Source organism: Plasmodium inui (assembly GCF_000524495.1).
Source record: "Plasmodium inui San Antonio 1 unplaced genomic scaffold supercont1.21, whole genome shotgun sequence".
Taxonomy (NCBI): domain Eukaryota; phylum Apicomplexa; class Aconoidasida; order Haemosporida; family Plasmodiidae; genus Plasmodium; species Plasmodium inui.
In genome coordinates this window covers 219,626-244,110 of record NW_008481855.1, presented here as the reverse complement: position 1 = coordinate 244,110, position 24,485 = coordinate 219,626, and the positions used below count along the sequence as shown (strand labels likewise).

At 43.5% G+C, this 24,485-nt stretch overlaps 7 protein-coding genes across 7 annotated transcripts; 5 read left to right on the top strand and 2 right to left on the bottom strand.

Annotated features, from left to right (window-relative positions):
- Positions 1-1,149: 1,149 nt before the first annotated feature.
- C922_04282 (hypothetical protein) lies at positions 1,150-3,981 on the top strand (the record flags this gene model as incomplete). Its single annotated transcript, XM_008819867.1, has 1 exon — positions 1,150-3,981. The coding sequence occupies one exon, from the start codon at positions 1,150-1,152 to the stop codon at positions 3,979-3,981; it is 2,832 nt and encodes a 943-aa protein (XP_008818089.1).
- A 409-nt stretch (positions 3,982-4,390) lies between these two features.
- C922_04281 (hypothetical protein) lies at positions 4,391-7,422 on the bottom strand (the record flags this gene model as incomplete). Its single annotated transcript, XM_008819866.1, has 2 exons — positions 4,391-4,501; positions 4,624-7,422. 2 exons carry the CDS (start codon positions 7,420-7,422, stop codon positions 4,391-4,393), a joined length of 2,910 nt encoding a protein of 969 aa, XP_008818088.1.
- Positions 7,423-8,452: 1,030 nt separating this feature from the next.
- C922_04280 (hypothetical protein) lies at positions 8,453-10,633 on the top strand (the record flags this gene model as incomplete). The annotated part of the gene is made up of 1 exon (XM_008819865.1): positions 8,453-10,633. The coding sequence occupies one exon, from the start codon at positions 8,453-8,455 to the stop codon at positions 10,631-10,633; it is 2,181 nt and encodes a 726-aa protein (XP_008818087.1).
- A 750-nt stretch (positions 10,634-11,383) lies between these two features.
- C922_04279 (20S proteasome subunit alpha 5) lies at positions 11,384-12,532 on the bottom strand (the record flags this gene model as incomplete). Its single annotated transcript, XM_008819864.1, has 3 exons — positions 11,384-12,058; positions 12,325-12,406; positions 12,489-12,532. 3 exons carry the CDS (start codon positions 12,530-12,532, stop codon positions 11,384-11,386), a joined length of 801 nt encoding a protein of 266 aa, XP_008818086.1.
- Positions 12,533-13,718: 1,186 nt separating this feature from the next.
- C922_04278 (hypothetical protein) lies at positions 13,719-16,088 on the top strand (the record flags this gene model as incomplete). Its single annotated transcript, XM_008819863.1, has 1 exon — positions 13,719-16,088. The coding sequence occupies one exon, from the start codon at positions 13,719-13,721 to the stop codon at positions 16,086-16,088; it is 2,370 nt and encodes a 789-aa protein (XP_008818085.1).
- Positions 16,089-17,489: 1,401 nt separating this feature from the next.
- Positions 17,490-19,037, top strand: C922_04277 (cysteine desulfurase; the record flags this gene model as incomplete). The annotated part of the gene is made up of 1 exon (XM_008819862.1): positions 17,490-19,037. The coding sequence occupies one exon, from the start codon at positions 17,490-17,492 to the stop codon at positions 19,035-19,037; it is 1,548 nt and encodes a 515-aa protein (XP_008818084.1).
- A 1,901-nt stretch (positions 19,038-20,938) lies between these two features.
- C922_04276 (hypothetical protein) lies at positions 20,939-23,725 on the top strand (the record flags this gene model as incomplete). The annotated part of the gene is made up of 1 exon (XM_008819861.1): positions 20,939-23,725. The coding sequence occupies one exon, from the start codon at positions 20,939-20,941 to the stop codon at positions 23,723-23,725; it is 2,787 nt and encodes a 928-aa protein (XP_008818083.1).
- Positions 23,726-24,485: the final 760 nt, after the last annotated feature.

Here is a 24,485-nt window from a genome sequence, read left to right as displayed (position 1 = left end):
AATTTATCACTTTTTTTTTTTTTTTTTCTCCCTTTTGATGCATTAGTTAGTTATGTCGCAAATCTGTGCGCACATAGTGACAAGCGCGAAAGGATACATTGAGGGAACAAGCTAGTCAGTGCTCACTCCGCTTCTGCGAGAGTTGCTGCTTCGCCATTCTGTTACATGATTATCTTTTATTTTATTTCCTAAATTGTGTGCAAGTGATATGCACAACATTGGAATAACCCAGGAGAGTATCCACGAGGGGAAAAACAGAAAAATGTAAAAAATAATTTGTGTGTAGAAAACAACGGAGCATGATAAGAAGCACGCAGCACGGGTGTTAAGATTCCAGCTTGGGGAAAAATGAAACGAACAATGAGAATGTAAAACTTCCCATTCCTTTATGACTCACCTCCCAGTCGCATATGTAATCCGTCCGCCTTATCGCCTTTATAGTATATTCTTAGTTAGAATGTGCCATTACCTTCACGTATCTATACGTACGAAGCCTTCCTGTTGACATTCCGTTGCGTTGGTCCATCTGGCAATGCACTCACCTTTTTCAAAATTGGGCCAAACAGTGAACGGATCGCTAATTGGACAATTTATTGGTCGTCACCTGCCTGCCGCTTCCCCCACCTGCCTAATTCAATTGACGCCTTTGACTCACTGAACAATGGTGTGAGTGTCCCCGCCCCCCAGTTGGCCCATTTGTTTTTGTGTCCCCCCTTCTTATATAGATACTTGCAAGAATCATTCGTTTGTTTTCGTATTTGTTTGTTTTCGTGTTGGTTTGTTTTCGTCTTGGTTTGTTTTCGTCTTGGTTTTTTTTTCGTGTTGGTTTGTTTTCGTCTTGGTTTGTTTACGTGTTCGTTTGTTTTCCTGTTCGTTTCTTTTCCTGTTTGTTTGTTTTCCTGTTGGTTTGTTTTCCTGTTCGTTTGTTTATTCACTTGTTTGTTTTTCTATTTTTTTTTTCCCCCATTTGTGTGATTACACATTTGTCTGTCTTCTCCTGAATTGGGTACTTCTTGTTTCCTTTCGCGTTTACCTACTGCCGTCCCCTTCCGGCATACTTTTGTCCAGACTATGCACATAGCCCCCCAGAGCAACAGAACGTCACCCCAGCTACCCCAAACAGAAAAAAGTTACAAAGGCGAAAACAAAATGAAATACAAAGAACAAAAAGCATATCAACAGTTCCTAGAAGAATTAAAGAAGGAGTTCCCACTATTTCGAAAATACACTGATGATTTTTTTTATAGTAAAAAAAAGGAGGAACCACAGAGAGGAAGGGAAAGGTTAAATTTTTCTTGTCAAAATGGGAAAGTCCCAAATGACATAAAGGATCTATGCAACTCCTTGGTGACAGAAGTAGAGACGTCTTTCAATTTGTTGGAACAAAAAAACAGAATCGGTTCTATATGTAAATTATTTCTAAATAACTACAGCCCATTCACAAATGGGTATTATGATTATATTGACAGCAATTATGTGAGTTCCGCCTTGGTCCAGGCGGCTATGGAGAGGTACGCCGAAGGGAGGGCGTCCCGAGGTGAACATTCCGATGCGGTGGGGCATATCAGTGAAATCAATGCGGTCAGTACAGTCACACCACCGAGTGTAATCTCGAGGAGACCCCGCAAACGGGAAAGCGTTGGGGATGCGGGTAATGCGCTTGGGTGGGACATCAGCTGGGCTAGTGATAGTGCAGATGGCAGTGTGGGCAGCGATGCGATTGGCAGTGTTGGGGGCGATACGAGTGTTTCTGAAAGTAGTAGCCCTCATAGTAGTCCCCGTAGTAAGCCACGTGGCAGCCCACGTATAACCCCAACGGACAAGCGCAGCCGAATCGGGAAGAGAAGTAGAAAGTACTACGAAACGGACGCAAAGATGATCGGGAACAGCCCCCACAGAGGGAAGTACTCGGACAGGGGGGCTAATGCCAGACGAGCGAAGGTGTGGGAGGGCGCGGTGAGAGGGGACAAAGGGGGGGACACTAACGAAAGAGAGGTTAGCGAAGTTGGCGGCTGTAGCGATTGTAGCTACAGGAGCGATGAAACAGCTAGATGTCGTAGAAGCCACTTCAGTGGCAGAAACTGCTCCAACGGGAGCAGCCACTTTAGCGCAAACGGAGACCTAAAGAATTGCGTCGAAGACGAAGTTGACAACAAAGATCACCTTGGTTTCTGCGACATTTCGCTCGTCCCCTTTGCGGATGAAGCATTTTACATAAACTACGGATGTGTTAGCAACAGACGACGCACCCACAGCACAGGCAGCGTGTTTGTGATTGACGACATCGGGGGGGGACTTGAAAGAAAGGAAATGGCGAAATGTAAAAGACGAATAACATTCGGAAGAGAAGGGAAGAAAGAATTTTTGCACAACATAAGTGCTGATTCAATCGTGAAGGGATGGATTTATAAGGCCGATTCAAAGCACAAGTTCTTTCATGTTAGACTTTTTTCGGTGAGGAATGATACAGATGGGAGCAGCGGCAGCAGGTCCATCGACGTAATGGAAAAATCACAAACAGTGAGTTGTGGCAGCAGAGAGGATAGCGACGGTGGGGGAAGGAGCGGTCTTCACCGTAGTAAGTGGAGACGGCGAAGTAAGGGAAGCGATCGAATCGGTCCAAGCGGACCAAGCGAACCGAGAAGACCAGGCGAACCCGGCTCCCCTCGCGACCACCACGTGTATGCCTGCTTGCCCTTCCAATTTATCAGTAAGTTCCAATTTGTGGACAGCCTAGACATGCAAGGCCTGCGCCTGGAAGAAAACCTAGACAGGTTCGTAGGAATGAACATACGAGCGAGAATATTCGACGATAGAGAATACATCCGCTATCATTTTGAAGACCTCCTGGGGAGGTACCAGTTTCACTTCTTCCTAACTCTGCAGTGGAAGGGTCCTGAAGATCACGTAAAAAATGACAAGCTGGGGTTCTTGTCGACCAAGTTAAGTGAAAAGAGTTTAATGGACCAAAAACAATGGGGAAAAAACATCCCCTGTGAGGTAGACAGTCTGCTGCTAACACGCCTGGATGTCCTCCTATTTTCCTGCAAAAGATTTATGAGCAAAGAAAATGTGAAGTACAAAGAAAAATATTTGTTCTTAAATCTTCCCCACTTGTCATCCCTAATTGAGTTCAATTTTAGAAATAATTCTGTCCAGACGCACATTGGAAATATTACGACGAGGAAGCAGAATTTAATTTGGTCTGACCAGAAATTTATGGAAGCTTTAGAAATTTACAAAGAAAATAGTAAGTACTACAACTTTTTAAAACATTATTTCACCTTCGATTCGGGATCGAGTCCATGCAGCTACGTCTACCTGAGTGAACTGGACAAATTTGAGGCAACAAATGAGCACACCGCCGCTACCAAAGTGAGTCCGAATAAACATGTAGAAGGAAAGGAGCCCAATGGAGCTAACCCAAAACAAAGGAACTACATTTTAGAGAAAGAAAAGGACAAAATTTTTCCAGTGGAAAATTCTAGTAACCTAAAAATGGAAGGAAATAAAAATGGGAAACGATATGAAGATTATTGGTTCTCACTAAGTGATAAGGAAAAACATATAGTGGATAAGATCTCCTTTTTAAATTCTAGTGTGTACAAAACTAAGTGGATATATGATTTCTTTAACTGCATTAAGTTAACCATTAATCTGAATAATCACCACCTTTGGGGAAACTTCCTTCTCAGCTTGGTGCTGCTAGAGCTGAGCTGCTACACGGAATCTTTCCTTTTCCTTTTCAGGATTTTTAAAATAAAAAAAATGTTTTTGGAAAGCTACAAATTGAAAAATATTATCTGCACAGTCTTCATAAGACGATTAAAAAAATACATCGAAAAGGAACATCTATGGAATGTCATCGTAAACTACAGAGAATATGATTTGTTCAGCATGAGAGAGGATAACTGCGATGAGTACTGCAGGAATATATTTCAGCGAAATTTAAGTCTGTTATGCGCTTTGGAGAAGGGGTAGTTTTCTGTTTCTTAAGCTTCGCATAGCAGCCTTCCATATGACTTCCCAAACCGGGCACGAGAACGCTTTCACAGGATGCACGCACGAGTTGCATCATACATGTCTTGCCATTTTGCAGACGTGTTCGAATGTAATGTAAGCGTGATTGTGTGTACTTGCGTGTACTTACATGCACCTGCGTGCGCGCTTGTCACGAGTTCATTCCGATGGTGAGTCCCCGGCGCCTGAATTGAAGGGGTGTGGAAAAGAGGGGGTTAGTGGGATGGGCCGAAAGGCACCCATCTTGTAGTCGCATTTTCGCATCATTTTTTCATCATTTTTTCATCATTTTTTCACCATTTTTTCACCATTTTCGCATCATTTTCCACCCCCTTTTAACAGCCACCCTCACTTTGCGCCCGCCGCGGTATTACCTCGCCTCGTCCAGCAAGCACTTGTTCATCAGACCCATGTCGATGAAAATGTAATTCACCAGTTCGACATCCTCATCGGACAGGGCCTGTATCGCTTCGGAATTTATCTGCCAGAGGGGCGGAGGTAGCACCGGAAAATGTGTAGCGGCAGATGTTTAGCGGTAAATGTGTAGAGGAAAATGTAAAGACATATCCTCGTAGACGTGCATACATGGGCACGCGCCCCTACCATGTTAGTCACGCTTCCTAGCAGGGAAACCAAATCGTAGGCCTTCCAAATACGAATCGCGTCCAGCAAAAGGATCAAATCTTTGAGGTAGATTCTGCCTTTTATGAAAGCATGGTCCACTTCGAAAAAAGAGGGATCCTCCTCCGTCTGGGAGGAACTACTTGTATGGGGATCATCACGGAGCGACGTATTGACCTCTTGAGAAGACCCATTCACGTTATGTTCTTCCATTTTCTGTCGCTCCCATGCGCGCTGTACATATTTCCGGTAGGATAAATCCACATACGCCGCCACACATGTGAAAACAAAGTTGATCAATTTCTTAACCGAATCTATGTCGACTGGTAAGCTGCCTAAATAGTGCAGCAGATGAACGAACGAGCTGAAGTTACTCCTTCGATGCGTTAGAAGGAAGAAATTATTCGCACAAAGCAAATTTGAAACGTTCGATATGAAGTCCTTGTTATGAATATCTATCTGGTCGAAGACGAAAAGGATGTCACCCAGTTTTTCTAAATCGCACAGATAGGAGTACTTCTCCATCGCGCTATCATTGTCATGGCCACAAATTATGCACCTAAAAAGAAGCTCTTCATTGTTCGTTCCTATATTGTGTAATTTGCCCAACTCGTGGTCCATTTTTTCAAAAAACTGCAAAGCGATTGTCTTCAGGTAGGTGCTGGAAATGCCATAAATCTGAATGGCTAGCTGAAGTATCACATGGGCCAAACTGCTTAACTGATTTTTGGAGTCCATTACTAGACGAAATAACTTCTTCTTAATGTCGGTACTTAGCTTGATGTCAAAACTGGAGAAGAGTTGCAAGTACAGAACAATCTGGTCCTTATTTAATTGGTAATTTAAGTTGGTTAACTCGCTAAAGATGTATAGAATGGCTGACCTGCAACTGACGGGTTCTTCTGTGGGTCCCCTCTCGAGCACATTCACTTCATATTCACATTTCTCCAACATATCGATGTACTTATTTTCAATCTTAAAATTGTGCAGTTTGTTTTTTTTTTTGTCCAAATATATTCGTGGAGCCGTTTTGTTCTTACTCCTGTTTTGGTAAAATATCATCTGATTTTGTGTGAAGCCTGTCAACACAAAGAGCAAATTGTCCAGGTGCTTCTTCTCCTTGAGGCGCCTGATCAGTTTAGCGCATTGCATCACGAAATAGGACGATATTTGTATGTTGGAGAAATACCTGTGGATGATCAGGGGGTAGCAGCACATCAGCAATCGCCTCGGCTGATCGAAGTTTACTTTCTTCGTAATCAGAATGTGCACCAGCTTCCCCAATAGGAGGTGGTCTCTTTCGTTGCGGTTCTCGCCAAGGTTGCCACTCCCACCCACGTCCCCAGTTGAGACGCCCCTTTTTGACAGAAAGAAAAAATGAAATATGCTACTGATCGACTTCTCCGAAATGGATCCCAACTCCATCTCAACCAACTGATCGATCATCCCCTTCTCCAGCTCTTCAATCAGGTGCGCCTTTTCTCTGTTCAGCTGCAAGGATAGGCGGTTAACATTTCCGCAGCGCGTTGTGATTATCCTCTCAGCTCCACGAGAGGCATCGCACCCTGGGGACTGTGTCCCCCCGAACTGACCACCTGCTGACTTCCTAAGAAGCCTAGCCTGCTCCAATAGCTCCCTCCTCTTTGTGGCCCAATAGTGCTTATAGTACCCCAAGCAGTGAAGTACCATCGAACAGCACAAGTGGGAACATTTATCCAAGTTCCTCAAGAAAGTGTCCACGTAGCAATAAAAGGCCATGTTGTATAGATTCAATCTGGACAAGCATGCAAAACCTAGTGCTGCCAATTTCAAGTCATGAGTCGAAACGTTTACATTCATGCTTTCCACCAGATTGTCAACAATATGATTCGTGCTGTTCCTTTTGTAATTCAATTTGAGGAATATATTTAGTAAATTCACCACTTGTTTGTTGTTAACCCGCTTGTCCTTTTCCTTCTGTTGCTTCTGTATATACTGCTCCCCCAGGATTTTCATCATACCTGTGTCGTTGATTCGACTGAATAGGTGAATAAAGGAGAAGAGGTCACTAAAGGAGAGGTAATCTTTCAGTGACAGTACTCTCTGCTTGAGGGACTTGAAAAAGAACTCATTTGGTAGGTAGCCAATTAGTGAATATTCCTGTGCGGGGGGGTCGTCCTCATCTGCTTCGTGCACTTTGTGCATTTCGTGTGCTTCTTCCGCTTCGTCTGCCTCATCCGCATCTTCCACTTCGTGCGCTTCGAACACATGCGAGCCGGAGGCGTCCTTACACACTTCCGACAAGTGCGTAATTAACTCGTCGTACTCTTCATTGTCGTATTTGTAGCGGCTCTCACGACCACCTGGCGATATATGTGCATTTTTAAAAATCGAACCAGCTTGCATCGTCTGGTGCTGCCTCTCCAGCGCGTGTCCCTGATGGCCATTTAGGTCAGTTCCACCATTCACTTCACCCTCAAAAAGGGAGTGACTACAATGAGGTGGTGTGCATTCCCGCGCAACAAATCCACCACCATTATATCCATTCTTCTCTTCCCTCCCCTTCGAGTGATCAAAACACTTGCCATTGCTCTCTCTATCCGTTAGTAATACCCTCTTGTAGTTTTCCAAAAACTCTTTCCTATTGAACGTTATGGCATTGTTTAACAGAATAAGTAACTCCTTTATGTTCCTCAAATACAGGTTGTCCACCAGAAACATGGGCATTTCTACAACTTTGTCATTCTGTACGTGTAGCTTGTAAATCAGCTTTTTATTTAGCTTGCGTGCGTACTTGAGCATTTTCCCACCACTGGGTGAGGGGTATTCCGGGCGTAGAACAATCTGCGTGTCCTCGGGGTGGGGAGCCTTCAGTTCTTCTCCTTCCACATGTTAAGGGGCAGCGATGTTATTTTTTTCCTGTATTTTTGCTACTTCATTTCTGCTACTGTGTTTTCTCTACTACATTTTTTTCCTACACCTTTTTGCTTCACCTTTTCGCTTCCACTTCTTGAAACGTATTCCCGTCCCACTTTATCGCACCGGTCATGGGCACGACATGTTAACGCGAAGCATAGGATCGACTCGCCATTCCCCCCATCCAGTCTGTCACTTTTCTGAATAATCACGATTTGGAAAGTCTTCCCAAGCTAGTTATCACCTCAGCTGATGCAAACAGCTTTTTGCCATGACTTCTGCTATTCTTTGGATGACATAAAATAGGGCACTTAAAAATTTTCACATGCTCCTCAGTAACGGCATGTGGTGTTTTCAATTTCACGAATGTGATGGCTTCACTTTGTACGCCTTCGCGTGGACACATGTCAAATTTTTTTTTTTTTTTCTCTTCCCTCCCCCAGGTTTTGTTCTTTTCCTCCACCGCTTCTAAACAGAACGAACATTTACTCTTTCGCATCTTTCAAATTCTGGAAGCTTTTCCATTTTGAACATTGATGCTTGACAAGGGGCTTTGGTATATTCCTGTTTCTCTTTTATATAAACTCATTATTTCTGTTGCCCCCTCTTGTGATGCATTCTATCGGGGGGTTATCTTCTTAGGCTTCATTTTCGCCCTTGAGCGTTAGATGTTCCAATTTTTTTTTTTTTTCTTTTTTTTTTTTGTAAAATAATGTGACGAGTAGTTTTGTTCTTTGTGTATTGTTCCCCTCTGGATTGGCATTCCTTGGCTTGGCGGACGCCTCCCCTGCCATTTTTTTTTTTTTTTTTTTTTTTTTTTTTTTCTATTTTAATAAGAATTTTGTAACTCTTCAGCTATTTAAACAAGAACGTAGTTTATGAGCCCTCCCAATGAGTTAGAAGAACCCCCAAGGAAATGAATAAATACATTTTCCTCCTACTAGTAATTACAAAATTGAACACATTTGCATGTTACGTTAGGCGCGAAAGGATTTTTTGTGGCAACATCATGAGGAAGAACAAAGACAAGGTTAGCAGCGAGAATGGGGGCCCATTTAAATCCCCAGATGTTATCCATACTGTGCGCGTGGTAAGGGGATCCTACGGGGGAAGGCGCAGACGGGAGTTATTTTATTTGAGAGCCCCACGCTGCGGTTCGGTTGGCAGCTCACTTGGCAGGTTGCTTGACAATTCCTTTGTCAATCCTCTGTGCGAGGGTCCTCCTTCCGAATGCACCGCATCCAGCGCGCCACCTGCATACACACGGCTGGAACGTGGGCGAAGCAAAACCCAGCTGTTCGCCAAGACGCAGAAATACATAGACAATCTGAGGAAGGTAAAAAAAGTAGACAACACCATATTGGGAAATGATTTCCACGGGAAAGAAAGCGAAATAATCCATGAAATCCCAGACCGATTTCTGAACGCATTCAAGTGGGCCTTACAATTTAGATTAAAAAACTTTAACTGTAAATTTATCAGATTATCCAAGTTGGCCAAAAAAAAAAATGAAGAATTAAAAAGCTACGAAAATTATGCCATAGGGTATAAAGAAAACTTACTAGCCATGTTACAGAAGGATAAAAATTTTTTCCTGGATATTGTAAATAAATTGAAAGCAAAGGATTATTTTAATTTCGATATTTATTCTATCTTCAGATTTATCCAAATAGATGTTCGTTTTTTTTTTTTCCCCGAGTGTCATGACCAGTCGGCTGTTTTTTTCCTCATTTTCGGGAACCTGGAAAAGGCCATTGACTATTTTATTCGAAACAAAGACACCGTTGATTTTATGCAGATGGAGAAGTACAAGAACATGGGGGGGGGCAGCGAGATGCACCTCAGCATACGGCAGAGGAAGAAGTTGAGAAAGGCGGAACGGAAGCGCGAGAGGGATAGGCGCCGGAGGGCGTATATGGCGCGGGCTGCCTCCTTGGGCGACGCCGACGGGGGTGTACCAACTGCTGACGAAGCAACTGTGAATGATCCAAGCGCCGATGAAGAAACCGCCGATGACGAAACTGCCGATAACGAAACCGCCGATGACGAAACTGCCGATAACGAAACCGCCGATGACGAAACTGCCGATGACGAAACTGCCGATGACGAAACCGCCGATGACGAAACCGTCGATGACGAAACCACAGATGATGAAACTGCCGATAATCAAAGCGCCAACGACAAAACCGACGACGGAGCAATCCCTGAAATTTCCATAAACAGCATAAGCGAGGCTTCCCCCCTGGAGGACAAATTCGACTACTTCCTAAAACACTACGATGATGTTGAATTTTTTTTTATGAACCATTTCAAGACGGCAGAAGAGTTAAAATGCTTTTTCGAAAAATGCCATGTGGAAGAAAATAAAATAAAAAGAGAAGAAATAAATTTTAACGCAAAGGGAGAGGAAATAATAACCACGAACCAAGTGCTGAAAAAGGGGCTGAACTTAGAAATGATAAAAAAAATTATTAAAACATCTCCGAGGTTATCTTTAGTAAATAAAAACACCATCCTCAAAAGAATAACTCATTACAGAAATGAGTTAAAATATGACTACGAAGAATTGGTGCATATTCTGTATAATCTCCCACAATTTTATGCCTTTGGAAATTTAAAAAAAAAATATAAAGAATTGCTACACCTGCATGAAACCATAGAAGAGGAAGATTTAAAGGCATTTATCAAAAAGTACCCAAGGATATTCACCTACAATGTGTACAGAACCATCAGACCCAAACTCTTATACCTTATCAGACATATGAACAAAACCTTTCGAGATACTCTCTCCTTTCCACAATATTTTAGTTACAGCTTCCGCTTAAGAATAATCCCCAGACACATTGCCTACATGAATTTATACTATGACAATTATATCACTTACTACAAAGAGTTGCTCAGGATACACAATTATGCTGACTTTAACAGAAGATTTAACGAGTTGGTTTATAAACCCAACATCCCACCGATCAATTTGAAAATGCTTCTGCAAACGTCGAACAAAGATTTTATGAAACATTATAAAATTAGTTATGACGATCTTGTCAAATCGACGCAGCTGGCTAAAAATATCCACAATCCGTTCATAATGGAGTGATGTGTGCCGCGAACGGATTGGGAGAAAAAACGGGGGAACTCCATCGGCAACCACGTAGGAGAGCGCGCCGTTCAAGGGGGTACCTATATATAAATATATACGTATATATGTATACATAGACGCATGTGCACACACATGGCACCGTGATGTGCTTTCCTTCTTGTGCGCCAGGAAATGGTAACATTCGCCCTTTCTCCCCCCTGTCGTGTTTGTAACTTTTTTACGGCGCAAGTACGCCCACACGAGGGGCTCCTCCATAAAGACATGACAGAAATAATACGACAATAAAAATGACTAACGGGAGGTGTCCTTTCTGCTCGTATAAACATCCCTTCCCGCGGTGCAATTTCAAAATATGCACTTCTTAAAAAAATTAAAAAAGTGTCAAGTTGGGCAGGAGGGCACGTTTGTGAATGTTCTTACACAGGCGCGAAATGGGACATTTTTTGCAAAAAAAAAAAAAGTAATAATAACAATGGATGGATAAAACGGCGAAGTGGCCAAATGTCCAACCGACGCAGTGGAACACTTGTCCACTTGTTACATAACATCTCCCTTCTGGACTCGCTCAGCTCGGGGAACGCGCCCGCAGAGTTTCTATCCTCGCGATGCTGCTCATTCGTTTGTCGATTTTTCCCTGCGAAGGGGCATTATCTTTGTGCGCTGTTTTGTTTAGCCCCGCAGGGCTATTCTTTCGTGTCGCTCGGCCGTTCTGCAGCTTTGTATCTTTACCTCTTCACCTCTTCCCCCCTAGGCCGTCATGTCGATCGTCGGGTAGATGGGCGACGGCAGCGCCTCGATGATCCTGGAGATGTCCTCCGTGTTGTACTTGTAAAAGGTTTGGTCAGACTTCTTAACAGCGGCAATTTCCACGTTGGAGGAAGATAGCTTATCCTCCATCACCTGCCTCAAAACGGTGAGCGCCAAAATCTCAGCTTCCTCAAAGGTCATATCTTTATTGTAATTTTCTTGTAGCAATAATTCGGCCCCTTCTTGAGCAGACCCAATGGAAGCAGCTAAAAATCTCGTGTTCGTTCCAGACGGTTCCGTGTACCAAAGACAAGGCCCATTCTTATCGACCCCTCCTATCAACAACGCAACTCCAAATGGCCTGCTCATAATTTTCTTCCTTTTATTGTCAGACAAGTTGGAAAAATCTAATGCTAACTCCGATATTAATTCTACACAGGATTTTATGTTTATATTTTCATTATATATGAACTTGTAATGATTACACTCAACCCTTGCATAGTCTATGAGTGTCCTTGCGTCGGCCATGAGTCCACTCATGGCACATCCTATGTGGTCATCTATCGGCAGCAGCTTCTCCACTGAATGTTTTTCTATTAATGCAGAGGCGATTCTTCTTTCCGAGGCCAAGATTACTCCATCGTTCACGCAGATACCAACTGCCGTGCTGCCCAGCTGTCAAATGGGGGAGGGGGTACAAAATGGACAGACGTGGGAGCACACAGAGTGGAGTCACACAAAGTGGACTCGCACTAAGCGGAGCCACAGACCAATTTGGATGCCCAACCGGAGAGGCATTCCCTCACTCGGATACACTCTATGTGGACATTTTTGAAAATTCTGCAAGTTAGTGCTAGGCCCCTGATGACCTCATCTCATATACCATCCCATCTCACTCTTTTCTTCTTCTTTTTTTTTTTTTTCCTCCCTCTTGCACCTACCTTTATAGCGCCCAACGCGTATTCCACTTGAAAAAGTCTGCCTTCTGGCGAAAAGGTGTTTACTCCCCGGTCGTACTCGCTCCTAAGAGTGCATGAAAAAGTGAAAACACACAGAGGTGAGCAGGACAAACGTGTGACATAACATGCGTATGCAAGTGTGCTACTCTATAGTCATCGGATTTAAATCTAAGGAGAAGTCGGTATGCATTCATACGAGTGTATGTGCTTCCCCTCCGCTGGCTATCTCCCCAATCGTGTGTTACCTGGTTGAGAACATTTTTTCGCTTCGAAGAGGGGGGTATCAGGTCAAGAAGTTGAGGCAGCAACGGTGAGACTCTTTCTGGCTGTATGTGCGAAGGGTGAGCCACTACTATAAAAAAGTTCGTGTTTTCTCAGTTTGCGGCTGGTGACTCGTTTTCCTAGAAAACGCCTGTAAGTAGTTATTTCGTATGCGCGTCAGAACGGTAGATAAGCTATGTCTCCTGGAATGAGCCAACGGAAAAAATAACAAAGTGAAGAAACAATAAGGGCTTGAGAGTAGTGATATATCCATACATATGCGCGTATCTTGGCTTAAAATTTTTTTTTTTTTTTTTTTATAGTATTATGTAGGGCCTTTCTTATGGCGTAACGTTGTTTAGGCATACCATATTATGCTTGTTCGTTTGGGTTTGACCATGTTCACCTCTTTCTGCACCGCATATTACACCCCGCACAATAATGCTGATGGAGCTACAGTTGGTGCTTCCTTTGGGGAACTCAGCGGAAGAGACGGGAGCGAAATGGAGGTGAACTGTAGGCTTAAGTAAAAAATCCTATCGGGGAATGGCACCACATTGACCCAAAAGAGGCGGAGGGCTGGACTCTCCCAAATTTTGTTCGGCACGTGAATACAAATCTGTTGATAGTGTCAAGTAATTGGGGTCATAATTTTTCGCGACGAGGACTCACTGGGAAAAGGGGACTGTTCAGGAGTGGCTTCGCCGTAAAGTTGTCAATAGGTTATCAAGTTACTTGGAAGGTAGCCCCACGCGGAGTCGCTTTAGTTTACCCATTTTAACGAACTTGTTCTTGCACCCATACCAGGTACTCCCTCCCCCAAATAGTACACCATTTGGGGGAGGACACTTCTTCTCAGCCCCGTCCAACTACAGGTTGATCGCAGGGCACTTCCACGCATTGGTTGATTTCCTTACGACAGTGCCCATTTCCAAGCATCTGCTGCGTGGGCTTAAGGGAAGTCCATCCATTCGGTTCCTAATACATTTGCTTCCTCGCCAAAGGCGCTCTCCCAGTGGTGAACAAAAAACAGAGAATACATTGGTCGCTCCATTTTTTTTTACGTAAACAGAAGATGGTGGCTAGGCGTACTACTAAACCGACGCGTAAGAAACATGAACAGCTGCTCCTCCTCCTCCTCTGCCTCAGTAATGAGCCCTCAAATCAGCCCCATGGGAAACATAAAAGTGTTAGACCTTTATAGTGGAATAGGGGGGCTACACTACAGCATGCTACAAGCCCTAATAAATTGCCTCCACGAGAGGGAAGAAAAAGGCATCCGCAAAGGGGAAGCTACAAAAAAGCATGCTTTCAACTGTGCCAACCTTTTCAATGACACACTTCGGTTCATATCGATAGATCTTAACTCCCTAGCGAATCAAACCCACTACCATAACTTCGAGGAAAATTCAATCTACCTAACGGAAAAAAAATATATCGATAAATTCTTTAAGGAGTGTCAAAGGGAGCTGCGCACCCAGCCGGGAACGGCCCCCAAATATGCGCACAAAGGGGGAAGGAACAACATGAAAGGGATTCCCTTCGTCGAAGATAAAAATTACATCCTTCAAACGGATATAAACAACCTGGACGCACACTTTCTCGATTACCACAAAATTTTCATTCTGTTAATATCAAACCCATGTCAGCCGTACACCAGACAGAACAAGAAATTTCAGCAGATCAATTTGGATGACTTGTTCAGAAAGTACGCCTACTGCGCAGCAGAGGAATCCCCTCTGGGGGAAAGAAAAAAAAAGCAAAAAGAAAGTTCTCCCTCCCCTTTAGACAAATCGGATAATAGGAATAATTTGTTCACCCCAACTTGTGGCGCGAATGCAAGCAGTGATACAGATGATAAGGCCCATTTCGTCACCCCAAAGTGTAACGTTGTTGGAGGCATCCACTTCAAATGGACAAATAAAAAAAGCGATTACGATAAAGTATTGTGGGAACCCCCCCAAGGACCAGAGCAGTACCACGTTGATAAGCTAAACCTAGACCAAGCCTTAAGCTCCCTACAAATCGAAAAGGACGAACGGTCAAGAAGTTTCATCCACATTTGCAATTTGCTGAAGAAGGTGAAGGAAGAGAATTTGCCAAAATATATTTTTATCGAGAATGTCCGAAATTTTGAATTATCCACTTCCTTTTTTTATTTCATAAATTCAGTTAAGGAGAATTATAATTTCCAGACCTACCTTCTGTCCCCCCTGCAGTATGGCATACCGAATGAGCGTCTTCGTTTTTATTGCATATGTAGGAAGAAGCACAAGTCTCCTCATCTTACATCATTGGAAAGCTTCCCCAGTGGAGGGATAACTCCAATGTACAGTAATTCGCTTATGCCAGCCAAATCCATCATCCCCGCATTTGAAAACAACCCCAATTTTAGGCCTTCCCAAAAGTACTCTTTTTACACCCCCAGCTTGGCCACATTCTTGGACCATAATGACAGGTACCCAATAACGTGCAACACAAATGAAAATATAAACTTAACCAACGGGACATTGGAGGAATACCAAGTCGCGAACAGTACCCTGACAAAATGCTCGTCATTCTGTTTTGACATAATCGATATTAACCGAAATGGGAATGTGTGCTGCTTCGACGGGGGTCGTTACTATGTAGAGAAGAGTGGAGCCATAAAGGACCTTCGAAATCAGAGAAGCTTCAGAAACTTGATTAACTCGAGCAAGTTGCATTCCATGTGCTTCACGTCTAACTATGGGAGGTATATTAACGGATCCGGCTCGGTTCTCTACTTTTCCAGGCGCAGAGGGGGCTCCCCCTCAAGTGGCAGAGAAACGGGATGTGGGCATGCAGAGAGTGGGCATACAGAAACTGGACATATGAAAAAATCCCACATGGGAAACCACCCATCACGCGATGGATCCTGCGGGGATGACTTCTCTCGAGACAACTTACCCCATGAGGGTCACTCCAGCAAACCGCCCAACCCGGATCAACCACACCACGGAGAAATAATCAAACAAATGAGCAAATATAAAAACCGAGTGCGGTACTTTACCCCCGTAGAGATATGCAGACTGATGGGTTATAAGATGCACACCAGCACAGGTAATACGGAGGGAGGCGAAAACAGAAAAAACAGAATCGGAAATATATACTGGAACATGGACCACATTAACCATATGTGCGCCTACAGGTGTAGTGTGCACTACTGTGCTAATAGACATAGCGACACTTGTTTGTTCAATGAAGGGCTCCATTTGGCAGAGAATCCGGTGATAAAATCACGAAATGATGGAGTGTGTCGTGGTGGCGAATCTCCCCATGGAAAACCACAAGACGAACGGACAGCACCCTGCTGCTGTCATGAATTTAAATTTCCACCATTTTTGACAAACAGGCATAAGTACAAATTGGTTGGCAATTCCGTCAACGTCACTGTGATATCTTTAATTTTTCAAGCCCACGACATTTTCGGGGACCTCCTCAAGGGGGGGAGCCTTCCCAGCTAAATTGTCCATCCGACATGTGCGGCTCTTTTTTTTTTTTTTTTTTCTTTTTGTACGAAATTAGTCATGAGAGGAAGGAAATTCCGCCATCTTCACCGAATAGATGAGCCACATGAACGACCATTCCTCGTTTGTGATATTTAATTTGAAGAAAAGGAAGAGAGATCCCCTCTTTCCCACGCTGTTGTTCCTGTGCGTGTAATACACACTTGCGCATGAAGAGCATGATGCATTCACCGTTACAATTTGCTCTATTTGAAAATGGGCAACAGCCTTTCAACATTTTTGCGATACATTGTTTTCGTACTTTGCATTTTTTATGGCTATTCACTCTTGAAGGATTTTTTTTTTAAAAACTTTTTTAACCCTATTTGATGCTATTTCATGTAGCAACGTTTTTATTTTTTTTTCCGCCCTACAATTCGAGTCTTCGGAGAGGCCTTTTTTTTTCCCCGTCCGGAGGAAATTTTTTTAAAAGACGCCACTCAAGTATGTAACATATATGTTGTATGGGTATGTGTGCCCATTTTAACGCCACGAGGGTGCCCTTTTTTAAGTCTGCAAAAATGCCCGTGATAGTTAACAGAATAACCAACCTGGCGACGTGGTCTCCCCCCCAAACCGCGTCCTTTTTCGAGGTCTACAATATCAGCGCAGTTGCAAAAAAATGGAAAAAAAAATTAGGCAACCTTTTCCAAAGGGGGTAAAATGAAAAAAAAAGGTGCAGGAAAAGAAAGAGCGCGAAAGGGAATTTTTTTTTCCCCTTTTGACATATGTCCCATTTTTTCCTTTTCATCTTTTTGTGATTCGTAAAATTCACTTGCGACGAGTGGCGAAGCTGCAAGTAAAAGTAAGAATGACACAATGGGGTCACGTTTTATAACTCCCTCTTAACCGCAACATCAGCGTTCATTTTTGCTTCAAATAGTGTTCGAATATGCGTGTAATATATATTTATTATGTTTGCGCACCCTGCGGTTCTATAAGCGGAATTTATTTAAGTGTATATCCCCATTTTTTACGTTTTTTTTCCCTCCTTTTTAAACTCACTATGACATCATAACAGGTGTCACACTTTTCAGTTCGTCAAAAGGACTCCTCATTATTCGAAAATCTTTAATTTTTTTTTTTAAGCGAAGCAGCTAAGCAAGATACAATCGTGCAGCTGTTGAGAGTTTTCGTCCCTTCTCTGTAAACATGGGGAATTGTATCCCTCATTTGATATATACATAATTTAATTTCCTTTTTTTAAGTAAAATTAGCCAGATTTTTAAACCCCTTTTGAACCTTATTTGACCAAATTCCGCAACCAGCAGCGTTTTTTCAAAAATTCCCATACAGCGTTGTGGTTTTCCTGAAATATTTTTTTTTTTTTTTTCTTTTTTCTTTGTCACCACTGTGAAGATGAAATTAGTCCACATTGTAAAAAATTTGAACATTCCAAGGGAAAACGCTTTGGAAAAATTGCGTAAATGGGACAAGACAAGTAGGGGGGTTAAAGTGCTGACAAATGTATGCACTCCTAGGGGCAGCACAAACGAACATACGCTGCATGACAGTGGGGGGGGGTGCGTGCGGAGGAGGAGGTTCCATAGCAACCGGGGAGATAATCCAGGAGGAGCCAACTCGGTGGGGAAGAAAAATGGTGAACCATTAGGAGATAACCACAGTGAAAGCGCCCCCTTCCACGTGGACGACGTTGCAAACGAAGGCCAGAAAAAAAAAATCAACAGGTTTTACCTAGATAGCCAGGCGACCACCATGATAGACCCCAGAGTGCTGGACAAAATGATGCCTTACATGACGTACATATATGGAAACGCGCACTCGCGCAACCATTTCTTCGGCTGGGAATCTGAAAAGGCAGTGGAGGACGCAAGGAAAAACATCCTCCATTTGATAAACGGAAAAAATAACAAAGAAATTATCTTCACCTCCGGAGCAACGGAAAGTAATAACTTAGCACTGATCGGAATATGCACCTACTATAACGAAAGAGACAGCAAAAAAAATCACATAATTACGTCCCAAATTGAACATAAGTGCATCCTGCAGGCGTGTCGATATTTACAAACGAAGGGATTTGAAGTGACTTATCTGAAACCTCAGCCCAATGGAATTGTAAAATTAGAAGATATCGAAAAAAACATAAAGGAGAATACCATAATGGCGTCTTTCATTTATGTTAATAACGAAATAGGAGTCATACAAGACATTGAAGATATTGGTCTTTTGTGTAAAGAAAAAAATGTAATTTTCCACTCGGATGCATCCCAAGCCGTAGGGAAAATTCCCATCGATGTGCAAAAAATGAACATCGATTTGTTGTCCATGTCGGGTCATAAATTATATGGCCCCAAAGGAATAGGAGCATTATATATAAAAAGGAAAAAGCCGAACATACGATTAAATGCCTTAATACACGGAGGGGGGCAAGAAAGAGGACTACGATCTGGAACGTTACCAACCCATTTAATTGTTGGTTTAGGAGAAGCAGCAAATTTGGGATCCATCGAATTGAATCGTGACCATAAAAAAATGAGGTTCTTTTTTGACTATGTAAAAGATTACTTGATGCAAAACTTAGATTATATCGTTTTCAATGGATGCCAAACAAATCGATATTTTGGAAACATGAATGTGTCGTTTTTATTTGTGGAGGGCGAAAGTTTGTTAATGTCTTTGAACGAAATAGCACTCAGTTCGGGTTCTGCTTGCACATCTAGTACGTTAGAACCGAGCTACGTATTACGATCCATAGGAATATCAGAAGACATTGCACACACGTCCATAAGAATTGGGTTTAACAGATTCACGACCTTCTTCGAAGTGCAGCAGCTGTGCCACAATTTGGTTAAGTCTGTCAAGAGGCTTCGGAGCATCTCTCCGTTGTACGAAATGGAGATGGAGAAGAAGTCCTCCGGCGATACACCTCATTTTGTCTGGACCTAAAAGTGGCGGTGGGTGGGTGCAAATGGCGCATACAAAAAAGGGATATTCCCACATGTATGAGACCAGCATCTGCCCATTTGGCGAGCATATCTGCATGCAGGGGGAGAATAAGAAGAGGTGTACAAAAGAGCGAGAAGGAACGGAAAGAAAAGAAGAAAAAAAAAAAAAAAAAAAAAGAACAAACCAGTTCATATGCACATTTTTCCAACGCGTGCACTAGCCTAACTAAACCAGTTTTAAAAATATATTAACGTGTTTCTGTCGCGTCGGCAGGGTAGTACCTCCCCAGGATTAAAACCATATCACCACTTCATTTCCTCCCCCCCTTTCGCACCTAGCATGGGAGGTGCACTTTTTGTATGGGTACGTCAAACTGTGACTGTCTAACTTTTAATGATAAGAACCCACTTTTAAAAAAAGTTTCTTTTTTTGTGTGCTCCCCTAGTTTGGCCTTCTGCGTCCATCCGTAGCGTTGTGTGGCACGATGTGGAATTTTTTCTTTTTTCATTTTTTTTGTTTCATTTGGTATGCCCCCCTCCTTCACACAAGTTTCCTGCAAGTGCGGGAAGCCACGTCTGAAGCGACGCAAACACACTTTTATGTGTCGTGTTACGACGTGCTCGTTTAACGAATGAACTGCTTCGCTGAGGAGTTCTCCACGTTGCCTTTTCAACTTAAACTCTCCTTCGTCAACAAATTTGTTTCCTTTCCCATGGTATGGGTAAACTTTGCAAACCGCCAGCAGAACGGGGGTAACCACAGAGGGGAGGCGTTAAAATGCTACCCCTCGTGTGGCTCCCCGATGGTCGACTCTTCCAACAGTTCAATGAACCTTTTCGATGGTTCCGTAACGTTTTATGTTGTTCTTCTCTGCACCCCACCACTTCGACCTCCTCTCGTTTTTTAAATTTCACAAACCCGTATTTTGTCGACTGAAAGGAAGAACGCATATAAGCAGCTTCATCCAGTTTCAGGCCGCTTCAGCCAGCCTCAGGCCAAGGCGGACCCGTTTTCCCGTTGCGATGTTCCCCTTTCGATCGCGGCACGCCATTAAATAGGAACACATGCATAGTGACACAAAGGCACAAAAAAAAAAAAGAAAACTTCCACGATTCTGTACATACCATTTTGAGCAAATTCTTCGCATAAGGCCGAACTTGTGACACTTCGCGGGTTTCAAATTATTTCGAACGCGCGAACTCACCTTTTTGTTGTAAGGCCGGTTAACCACTTTAACCAGTTTTCTCCTCGCATTCTGGGGCAAGCTTAAAGAACAGTTGGCCTATTTCTCCTGCCTAGCTAAACGGGGGAACCACATATACACATATATTGGTACTGCCCTTTGCCAGGGGCAGACCTGCACATGTATACTTCACGCAATTTGAGATCCACTTCAAACCCCGCTTTTGTGTTAGCCCTGCTGCATCTTTTTTTTTTTTCATTCCCCGGTATAACAAAAATGAGGGGTTCTTAGAAGAGGCGCACTTGTACGATTTGACTCGGGGAGATCGCTGCAAGTGGGTCGTCGGGGAGGGTAAATGCGCACGCGCTAGTGTACGTGTGTGCAGTTGCGGATCATTGCGCTAGCACTTAACACGGTGGTGTTATAGCGCGGCGGCGTTTCACCACGGAGGCGCTTTCCCACTGCCATCACATAACCTCCCCGGCGCCCAGCACAATGACAAGAGCGGCAGGGCGCCCCAGTAGATCGAACCGCATATGAGAGAATCGAATAGGAGCGAACTGCATAGGAGAGAACTGTATAGGTTCGAACACGTAGACTCGAGCGTTCAGGCGTATGCACACATCTATCTACCTACACACAGACACACACGTACGTAAGGACTTACGTAAGTGCTTACGCAAGCTCGTCCACGTTGTATGAGCGCCCCCGGGGAAAAATGAAAAAGGCGTTTCTCCTGCTTGTGCTCCTGTCGACAATAAATTTCAGACACTACAGAAATTACAACATTAAAGTCAAGCTGAAAAATATGTCCAACAAAATTTACATGTCCAGTAGAGTCCAGTTAAAATCGACCAAACTGCAACACAGGAAGAGACCAAAGAAGAGGAAAAAATCAGAAATTTATCGAACGCCTGTTTTGTATCACCCCAATCAGAAGGACTACTTTAACCTGCAGAGCGAATACACCTGCTTGCCCGATGAGCAAGTGCTGGAGCTGCTCTCGAAGGATAAACTGAACTTGCTGATCAGGGCCATTAGAAAGAAGGACAACCAGGAGATCGACAAAATTCTGTACAAAGATGTGAATGATATATATTTGGATAGCAAGTATGTGTACTACGATGAGGGGGCAGAAGAGGAAGATAGAGGAGACGAAGAAGACCACACCATGGAGGGCAACAGCAGAGACAGGAATGAACTCTTCAACGGTAGTTCAACTGATAAGAAAAAAACTGCCTTGCGAAAGGACGAGGAGGAAACGCAGCAAGAGGGAGAAGAAAACAAATTTGTGGACCTAAACAATATTTATTTTTATTTCAAAAAAGTGAACATCACAAACATAAATAAGGACAACATAAATGACGACATATATAAAGAGCTAGTGGAGTTAAAAAACGTGTCCCTGGAAAAAGGGGACCAAATAGGTTTCAACCTGTATAGATACTTCCTGAACATCATTACAAATGTCGACAGAATGAAATACATCGATGATTTTTATTTGGTTAATTATATAAATAACATTTGGGTAACAAAAAATGTTCACAAATATTTCTATTTCTTAAATTCCCTATTTGACAGAATGAAAAAAATCTCCTATAAGTTGCTCCAGTTGAATTACAAAATTGACATAATTGGACATGAGGAGGAAGTGAACAAAATGAAGTACTTTGAGCGGCATGAACTTTTCAGTAAGGTTATTAAAAAAACCAAGTTCGTTCCCAACTATGTGCTTAAACACAGTTATGCCTACTCAACCGACATCATGAATCTTTACCAGTATGACATCAACACGAATTCGTATGTCAACAGGTTCGATAGCACCTATAGGGAAGTCTCCGTGAACGATTTCATTGACAGCTCCAGGAGGAAGAATTTAAACATTTGCTACGACGCAACGCGGTTTGACCCCTTTTACAGCTACGCCAGGGGGTACACCAGGGACAACGAGATGAAGAAGATCATGGGCCTCACCTATGGGGTGGCGTCCCTTCCTGGAGGTGCTACTGGAGGCGTTACTAGCTGTCTTCCTGGCAGTGCTACCCCCCGAAGTGACGACGAGGGCACCGAGGCCAAGCCGAAGAAAGCGAAGAGAAGCCACGCAGCAAAGGACATCAGCGCGGGAGTGCAGCCCAGCGAAACGGACAAACAAATGCTGGAAAAACAACCCCCTGGAGAGGAAAACCCGGAGCCCCATAGCGATGGACAGACGACGAACGAGGGAGTTAAACAAGACATACAGCATCACAACAGGGGCGACGGATGGCTGGAAAGGATAAGGAAGGACCCCAATTTAAAGTACGAGTTTTTGGAAAAGATAAGTGAAACAATGTGCAGCGAATTTGTAAAAATGGGGGTCCTGGATAACGAAAGCAAAAAAGTTGATCTGAACAAAATCGAAGACATCAAAAATGACAAGGACAACATTTTATACAAAAAGGTTTATGCCATGCGTGACTACTTTTACAGCATCATGTATGATAATTATAAACCCAATCTGGACATCTATGAATTGGAAACCTTCATAGATGCAGAATACAGAACCTACTCGTACAAGAGAGACCTCCATGTGCTTTTCAGAAATTGGGTTCTGAATGAGAACAAGGAATTGCCAACTGTGCACTTTGCGAGGAAGGATGTGGAACTCGCTAAGTTAAGATATATGTCCAAGAGAAAAAGGAAAGTGCTGGAGTTTAATCAACGATTTTTTGAGCGCCACGGGGAGGGCAAGAGGAGGTACTTCCCTGTGGAGGAGCACGGAGCGCCCCAAGTAGGTGCAACTGATGGGTCGCAAGAAGGGGCCCCCTCGGGGGAGCCTGTAATCGCAGAGTTACGAGGTGAGTCAGGCGAAGCGGCGAACGATGCAGGAAGCGGTGCGGGCAACGGTCCCGGTAACGGCCCTGACAGCGGTCCGGGTAACAGCCCTCGTATTGGTGAAGACGGCTCCGCGCTGAGCCCGCCAGACGACGAAAACGAAGCAGGGCAGAATAAATCCACGAACAAATCAGTGAGCTGCCTTATAAAGTGGAACGTACTCAGCCAAAACGACGCGAGGAAAATAAACAACGACCAGGACGAAACAGACTTAAGTGACGCGGACGACATTGACGAAAACGACGACGGGGACGACGACAGTCATGACCAGGACGAATCTTTCGACTTTGAAAAATACAACATAAAAACGAATGACTTGGAAACCTACGGATTTTGCGATGAGAATTTAACTGATAACGATAGCGACAACGTAGAACCATCCTTTGGCGATATGAATTTTGCTAAGTTGGTCATTTATGACGACAACTACGATCAGGGAGAGTTCGTCGAAACGATCACCAGTTTGATAAGCACTTGCGATTATAAGAGGGCATACTCCATTTACAACACGTTGAAGACGAAAGGGAAGGTCGATAATTTGTACTTCAAAAGTTATGACAATGCGGAAAATGTGGCCTTCCTGATGCGCCAGTCGAAGCAGCGGATTGTTGCCGACGTGGAGTTTCTTTAGCGATTCGAGGATATCCTTAGGCCAGCAGTATGACCTCAGGAGGAAGTGACTCAGCAGGAAAACTCATCGGGTTATCTCCTGGGGCTATCTCACTCGGTCACCCCAACCGCGGACGTCTTCCAAAAAATTTGCACTCAAAAATATATTCCCCGAGGGGCTCTCAGATTCACCCGCTTTTTTCCTGTCTGAGGGTTTGTTCCCACCCGGCTGCCGCTTCACTTGCCCGCTCTTTTTTTTCTTTTTTTTTTTTATGTATTTTGAGAAAACAAAACGAGTAAGTTTTCCAACGGAACACATATGAAATGTGTTCCTTCCATGGGGTTATTTTTATCACAATTTCGGGAACAGTTTCTCCCCCCCTATATGTTTTGCCTTTTCCTCATTTAATTCTTTTTTTTTGTAAAACGTGCGCTCTTTTGAAACTCCCCCGTTTTAAATGGCCTCTTACCGTCCTCCCTCCGTGCAACTATACCACGCGAAATGCATTTTCCTGTCAAAAGGAAACCACCCCGTGTGCACAATAGCGTCCCCTAACAATTAGCTCCATCCCGTTCAAGAAAGAAAGGTGAATAAACAAATGAGCGATGAAATAAAATACTCACCTCATGCTGGTCATCCCCCTGCTGCTAATCCTCCATGTTGGTGAAAAATAAACATACGTGGGGAAAAATTTCTTTGTGCAACTGATCATTAAGAGGTGTCGATTTAGCGAGTCTCGCCCGCTCCACAGTTGTAATGAAAAAGGGGCGCCAAAAGTGGA